This window comes from Xenopus tropicalis, chromosome 10 (assembly GCF_000004195.4).
Source record: "Xenopus tropicalis strain Nigerian chromosome 10, UCB_Xtro_10.0, whole genome shotgun sequence".
In the NCBI taxonomy this organism is placed as follows: Eukaryota; Metazoa; Chordata; class Amphibia; order Anura; family Pipidae; genus Xenopus; species Xenopus tropicalis.
In genome coordinates, this window is record NC_030686.2 from 9,909,950 (window position 1) to 9,917,782 (window position 7,833).

Below are 7,833 nucleotides of genomic sequence, written 5' to 3' on the forward strand. Positions count from 1 at the left end.
AGGGGGCGGGGCTTAGGGAACTGTTCCAAACCAGATTATTACATTAAACATCATGAAAAGGCTGCATATTATTTAATTGATGTATATTGCAAAGTTGCTTAAATTTTATGTTTACTTTTCAAACAACTTAAGTTGTGTTTGGGTTGAGTTCCCCTTTAAAGTGTTATTCATGCTGATGGTAGGTCACACCCCTGTTATTCCTGTAGCGCTACTGGGAGACCTAAGGAGGGTTTGGGCTCTGAGCAGAGAAAACAATGGAATCTTATGAAAGGCTGAAGCTATAATTATATTGGCAGCTTTTAATATTCTCATTGAATAAATACAAGGGAAAACAAAATACAATATAGTGGCCCTTTCAGCGTTAGGGGTAGAAGTAGGAAGGGTTCAACCCCGTGACTCTGGGTTATAGCCATTCCTGAACCTTAAATCAGGGGTGTGGCTAACTCGATTACAGATCGTGCTTGAACTAAAGTTCCATTAGATATATATATATATATATATATATATATATATATATATATATATACAGTCAAAGGGCCACATGATATAAGTGTTTAGAGTTCCAGGGTGGGAAGGAGTAATTTTATTTTGAGTCCTGTTTCTGGGCCCAGGCAAAAAACACCCCATTGACATCATCTACCCCGACCTTTAGTGTGGGGGGCATGATGTAGGTCTTAAACTCCTTGATCTTGTAGCTGGCGTCGGACAGCGCGTTTCGTACGATCTCTTCCGTGACGGGAACTACATTCAGCTTGGCCTCTCCGGCCAGATAATAAGACTCCTCCAAGGCACCAATGAAGAGCAAGTGGCCCCCGGGCTTCAACAGTTTGGTGATGTTACCAAGGGCCCTATGAAACATCTCCAAGTTTGGGCTGCAGGCCTCCAAGCAGAAGGTAGATACCAACGCATCCACGGAGCCGCTGCTTATCTCCTCCCCTAGGGGATTGGGCTGATGAACATCCACCGGCAGCACCGTCTTTACCCGCTCCCGGATGCGCTTCTGCTTCTCCTGCCAGCTGTCCCTACAGGGATAAAAACCAAAAAAGGTTGCCCATTAGTAACAGGTAACACTTCAGCTTTTTTGAAAAGGAAACATAATTTCAAGCAACTTTGCAGTATACATCAATTAAACAATATGCAGCCTTTTCATGATAATGTAATAATATGGTTTGGAACAGTTCCCTAAGCCCCGCCCCCTGTTCCCCTGCTGATCTGGCTGACTACTTTGTGACTCAAATAAACTGTAACAGTAGTCGACTGCCCTCAGCCTGCCTCCTCCCAATCCCACAATCCCCTGCTGCACACGTGATGTCAATAAGGAAAGGAACATCCCAGTGCAATGCATTGTGGGTTATGTAGTTCCTGCATGGTGTCTGTAAGCTGTGGAGAAATTGTTACAATCTGTAACATCAGTGTTTAGTCCCTCCTCCCCTGCCAGGATTACAAATGATGCAGAAAGAGAAGAAGTGTTTTGCAGCTGGATTTCAGCATATAAACATGGTATTTATTCCTACTGGTTGAAGGAACAAACTACAGGGATAGGGATATTAGGGTTTCTGTGTTGTGTGGGGCTATTTAACATAACAAATTTTGGGTGGAGTTCCCCTTATAATTGAAAATATATTGTATTATGTTTATCCTTCCACTCTTCATGTTCAGCAGCCCTACATAAGCAATGTGTTTACTCCACACACTTACAATCTCCCCAGCGTACATTCTAGGTTCTGGCTGGTTTAGCCCATCTCCTCTCCCCCCTGGGCCCTGACCAGGTTGCCTATACAATGTAGCACTTGGCAACAAAGAAAAGAAGCTTCTCTATAGGACAGAGCAAGTGGCGACTGCAATGTAATAAAATTCCTTGATTAAACTTGTGTATGTGGCAAATCATACAGCAGCCAACACTGTGGAGTCTAAACCTGAAAGCATTATAGCATGAGTAACTTATGAATTGATCTTCTTTATGTCAAATCACAGGAGTATCCGTTATCAATGCAGTAACCGTAGTTTTCTTGAAGCTACCATTCCCGGCAGCTGTTCCCAGTGCAACTCTCTGTGCTACAATGGAGATCTCAAGTGCCACAATACACTACAGATATTGCAGGACGCAGGACAGATACTTACCCTCTTCCCTCAAGCTTGCTGACATGTTTGATATATGGACTCCAGTCGAATGCTCCAGGCTCGTCTTGCAGCCACCTTCTGAGCTCTGCCCGATTCACTTCCAAATAATCTGTCAGCACCACTTCCTTGAAATGCTCAGAGGCGCTCAGAATCTGGTATATTGTGGGACCTGAACCAATGTCTACAAGGGTGTGCCCTCCGATCTCTCCTGTGGGTGAGACGAGAAGGCAATAATGGCAGATTCTGTTATGGATGGTCCAAAAATAAAAATAAATACTGAGCTTTAGTTATAGGGACTGTGGTATAGTAGGGAGAGATGGTGCCTATAGTAGCAGTGGGGGGATAATAGCCTCTGGGAAGGGACTGGGGCTGTGGGATAGCAGGTATAGTAGGGAGAGATGGTGCCTATAGTAGCAGTGGGGGGATAATAGCCTCTGGGAAGGGACTGGGGCTGTGGGATAGCAGGTATAGTAGGGAGAGATGGTGCCTATAGTAGCAGTGGGGGGATAATAGCCTCTGGGAAGGGACTGGGGCTGTGGGATAGCAGGTATAGTAGGGAGAGATGGTGCCTATAGTAGCAGTGGGGGGATAATAGCCTCTGGGAAGGGACTGGGGCTGTGGGATAGCAGGTATAGTAGGGAGAGATGGTGCCTATAGTAGCAGTGGGATAATAGCCTCTGGGAAGGGACTGGGGCTGTGGGATAGCAGGTATAGTAGGGAGAGATGGTGCCTATAGTAGCAGTGGGGGGATAATAGCCTCTGGGAAGGGACTGGGGCTGTGGGATAGCAGGTATAGTAGGGAGAGATGGTGCCTATAGTAGCAGTGGGGGGGATAATAGCCTCTGGGAAGGGACTGGGGCTGTGGGATAGCAGGTATAGTAGGGAGAGATGGTGCCTATAGTAGCAGTGGGGGGATAATAGCCTCTGGGAAGGGAGTGTTTGGTAAGTGATATTTCTCAGATGTTACAAAGTGTTTTTCTCTTGAATAAAACCAGTTATTTATTGATTGGGTTGTACTGACAGAGCTTTATCTCAGAATGCATCTCTCCTAAGAGAATCCAGCCAGCGAAGGACAAAAACAAATAAATTCAATTTCTGATAATCACCATTTGTTGTTTTTTTTCTTACAGGAGATTTGCAGACAAATGCATTAACCCTTTTGGCACTGGGATATTCTTGCCTCCCTGTTGTTATTCAGACACTTGCTGCTTTGTCCCTTCAGTGCTATTATCATGGGAAAAGAGGTATTTTCTAGATTATTTATTGCAAGAATTTACACCTGTGCAATTAGGGCAAAAAAGGAATTGAAAAACAACCCGCAGTTTGGGTGCATTTCCCCTCTTGGGGTTCTAGATTTGGTCAGGGTTCTCCTTATCCTTGTAACAAGATTATTGTCCTGATTGGGAAATCTCACACAGCATTCAGCCCAAATCTCACCCTCATTGGCCATCCAGTTGCCCCTACCCCTTCCATATCTTTCACTACCCCTATGGGGCCCATTAACACAGAGATCCCCAACCTTTCTTACTCGTGAGCCACAGTCAAATGTAAAAAGACTTGGGGAGCAACACAGGCATCATAAAAGTTCATGGAGGAGCCAAATAAGGGCTGTGATTGGCTATTAGGGGCCTCTATGCACCCTATCAGCTTACAGGGGGCTTTATTTGGTAGGAAATCTTGTTTTTATTCAACCAAAACTTGTCAGGAATTCAAAAATAACTCCCTGGTTTGGGGGCACTGAGAGCAACATCCAAGGGGTTGGGGAGCAACATGTTGCCCCTGAGCCACTGGTTGGGGATCACTGTGTTAACATAGTTGGGATCAAGTACAGGTACTGTTTTATTATTACAGAGAAAAGGGAATCATTTAACCATGAAATAAACCCAATAGGGCTGTTCTGCCCCAATAAGGGGTAATTATATCTTAGTTGGGATCAAGTACAGGTACTGTTTTATTATTACAGAGAAAAGGGAATCATTTAACCATGAAATAAACCCAATAGGGCTGTTCTGCCCCCAATAAGGGGTAATTATATCTTAGTTGGGATCAAGTACAGGTACTGTTTTATTATTACAGAGAAAAGGGAATCATTTAACCATGAAATAAACCCAATAGGGCTGTTCTGCCCCCAATAAGGGGTAATTATATCTTAGTTGGGATCAAGTACAGGTACTGTTTTATTATTACAGAGAAAAGGGAATCATTTAACCATGAAATAAACCCAATAGGGCTGTTCTGCCCCAATAAGGGGTAATTATATCTTAGTTGGGATCAAGTAGAGGTACTGTTTTATTATTACAGAGAAAAGGGAATCATTTAACCATTAAATAAACCCAATAGGGCTGTTCTGCCCCCAATAAGGGGTAATTATATCTTAGTTGGGATCAAGTACAGGTACTGTTTTATTATTACAGAGAAAAGGGAATCATTTAAACATTAAATAAACCCAATAGGACTGTTCTGCCCCCAATAAGGGGTAATTATATCTTAGTTGGGATCAAGTACAGGTACTGTTTTATTATTACAGAGAAAAGGGAATCATTTAACCATTAAATAAACCCAATAGGGCTGTTCTGCCCTCAATAAGGGGTAATTATATCTTAGTTGGGATCAAGTACAGGTACTGTTTTATTATTACAGAGAAAAGGGAATCATTTAACCATGAAATAAACCCAATAGGGCTGTTCTGCCCCAATAAGGGGTAATTATATCTTAGTTGGGATCAAGTACAGGTACTGTTTTATTATTACAGAGAAAAGGGAATCATTTAACCATGAAATAAACCCAATAGGGCTGTTCTACCCCCAATAAGGGGTAATTATATCTTAGTTGGGATCAAGTACAGGTACTGTTTTATTATTACAGAGAAAAAGGAAATCATTTATCCCATAAATCCCATACCTGTACTTTTGCCATGATCAACCCAGACCTAATAAATTTACTGGCAAGTACATAAAGGGTAAATTTTTTTTATATTTGTCTTCATTTTTCCTGCTGGGCCAGGGGAATACTGGTTGGGTGGCACAATATTGTACAATTAATGGCTCATTTACAGACACAAGTACAATGTGCAAAGTGCAAACAGAGCTGTTTCCCAAAATACCAGTGCCCAAGGGTGAGCTACGTAGCGTGCCTTGTATTGTAAATACTTGCACACTTTTATTATATTTAATATTTGCATTTTATTTTTTTGTCTATGTAAAGTTGGGAGGAACACGGGTCAAAAAAAATTTCATTACGGTAATGATGCTTCATTGTTATTTGTATATGACAATAAACTTGAAACTTGTAGCGTGTGCATGCACATAGTAGCACACAAGTTATGATTTACAACACGCAAAGACAAGGCATAAACAACACGCAAAGGGGACCTTGCATAGTAGGACTCACAATATAAGTGCTAAATGGCATAAGTGCAGTCCCCTTAGCAACCAATCAGTAATACCTTTCCATCAATTCTATACTAGTTAGAAAACAAATGAAAATATTTGATTGGTGGCCATGGGCAACTGCCCTGGGGGGCAGCCAACAGGCACACAATAAACTACTTCATACTTTGCTTTCTATTTATATACAGGCGGATCAGTTTGTGCTTTCAGATGACAGCTATAGTGGGCAATTGGGGGCTTGTGTATAGAGAAGAGGCTGTAACCCAGGGATGGTGTGTATAGTAAAGCAAGCAAGTTTGAACAGTAGCTCTAATATGTGTATAGTAAGCCAAGGCATGGTTAGTGGTAGGGGATGTAACTATGGGATAATCGGTGACCAGATCACTTGAAAATTCAGGGACAAGTCCAGAAAATCCAGCTAGCAGGGCTGAACTGATTGAGAGTTAATTAAAATGCAACCGGTGCTGCCCTGCAACATGTATTTATTAGATATGTTCCTGCATTTTCAAGTGATCTGGTCACCCTAGGATAATGTGAAAAGTAAGATGATATGGTGCCAGGGTAGGGACTGTAACTATAGCATAGTGTGTATAGTAAGGCAAGGTGGGGTTGGTCATAGAGGCAGTAACAGGGGAAAATAGTGTGTAAGGCAAGGTGGTCTAAAGGGTAGGGGTAGTAACTGTTACATAGAGGGTGTAGTAGGGCAAGTTGGAGCCAGGGGTAGGTTGCTGTAACTGTGGGATAGTGTGTGTAGTAGGGCAAGTTGGAGCCGGGGGTAGGTTGCTGTAACTGTGGGATAATGTGTATAGTAGGGCAAGTTGGAGCCGGGGGTAGGTTGCTGTAACTGTGGGATAGTGTGTGTAGTAGGGCAAGTTGGAGCCAGGGGTAGGTTGCTGTAACTGTGGGATAGTGTGTGTAGTAGGGCAAGTTGGAGCCAGGGGTAGGTTGCTGTAACTGTGGGATAGTGTGTGTAATAGGGCAAGTTGGAGCCAGGGGTAGGTTGCTGTAACTGTGGGATAGTGTGTGTAGTAGGGCAAGTTGGAGCCAGGGATAGGTTGCTGTAACTGAGGGATAGTGTGTGTAGTAGGGCAAGTTGGTGCCAGGGGTAGGTTGCTGTAACTGAGGGATAGTGTGTGTAGTAGGGCAAGTTGGAGCCAGGGGTAGGTTGCTGTAACTGTGGGATAGTGTGTGTAGTAGGGCAAGTTGGTGCCAGGGGTAGGTTGCTGTTACTGAGGGATAGTGTGTGTAGTAGGGCAAGTTGGAGCCAGGGGTAGGTTGCTGTAACTGTGGGATAGTGTGTAGAATAAGACAAGATGGTATAAGGGGTATGGGCAGTTATTGTGGCAATGTGTAAAGCCAAGATGGTGCAAGGGTAAGGGTCTCTAGATATGCATAGTAAGGCAAGCTGGTGCCAAAGGAAAGGGCTGTAAATGTGCAGTAGTGTGTATAGTAAGGTAAGATTGGGTGAAAAGGCAATGAGTATACTAGGGCAAAATGCTGACATATTTACGTATACGAGGGAAGTTGTTGAACTACATATAACAGTTGCAGTAAAGCCAGAGGCCTGGGAATTGTAGGTAATGGGGCTGCATCTCACCTGTGGCGCAGGCATCAGCCAGGCAGCGCAGCTTCCACTGTACCACACTGCCTTCATTGGAGAAGTCTGCCCGCGGCGGCACGTAGTTGTTCTGTAGGTATGCCCGGGGGTTGAACTGCTGGTAGCTCTGTGCCACGCTCTCTACGTTGCTCATCCTGGTGCTGATGCTGAGGATGCTGCAGTGATGTACAGCCCCCGCCCCAGCCCCACACACCTTTATAGAGCACAGGGCTACCCCCCAGCCTGTCATTACTCTACATTAGTGCTACCCTGCCCTCATCCATCCTCATTACAGGCACCTCCTCCTGCTGCTTTCCATCACTATGATACTATCAGTTTGGGGCCATGTTTGCTCCCTGGGGGGGGGCACCATAAGGGTATCTGTAAAAATGGCATTTTTCTCCTTTTCTCTGTACAGAATCAATCTGACAGCTTCTATTAGATGGGAGATTCCCCATACATGCAGCGCTGGATAGAGGCACACACCTGAATGCTCTGCGAGTCTGGGGATATGTCAGCCCTTCTGTAGATAGCTGCATACGGACTATGGGGTAAGGAGAACAAAAAAATCCATTTTAATTCCATTTATCCTGAGGCAGCCTCACAACTGTTGCAAATGCCACGCAGAGGTTTATGCTGTTTAATCTCTCATCCTGTAGCACTTAACTGTACAGGTATAGGACCCAGTTGGGATCAAGTACAGGTACTGTTTTATTATTACAGAGA

At 43.9% G+C, this 7,833-nt stretch overlaps 1 protein-coding gene across 1 annotated transcript; it reads right to left on the minus strand.

The window, feature by feature from the left end:
* Window positions 1-495: 495 nt before the first annotated feature.
* Window positions 496-7,312, minus strand: pnmt (phenylethanolamine N-methyltransferase). Its single transcript, XM_002940375.5, has 3 exons — window positions 7,108-7,312; window positions 2,122-2,329; window positions 496-1,022 (listed from the first exon to the last, which is right to left on the minus strand). The coding sequence occupies exons 1-3, from the start codon at window positions 7,259-7,261 to the stop codon at window positions 584-586; spliced, it is 801 nt and encodes a 266-aa protein (XP_002940421.1). The 5' UTR covers window positions 7,262-7,312; the 3' UTR covers window positions 496-583.
* Between the last annotated feature and the right edge of the window lie 521 nt (window positions 7,313-7,833).

What these genes read in the sequence shown, in the direction of transcription:
- pnmt (XM_002940375.5), bottom strand. Translation starts at nt 7,261, where the DNA reads ATGAGCAACGTAGAGAGCGTGGCACAGAGCTACCAGCAGTTCAACCCC. An exon ending in GGCTGATGCCTGCGCCACAG is followed by an intron (nt 2,330 to 7,107) that starts GTGAGATGCAGC and finishes TCTCACCCACAG; the next exon opens with GAGAGATCGGAGGGCACACC. An exon ending in AGCAAGCTTGAGGGAAGAGG is followed by an intron (nt 1,023 to 2,121) that starts GTAAGTATCTGT and finishes TTATCCCTGTAG; the next exon opens with GGACAGCTGGCAGGAGAAGC.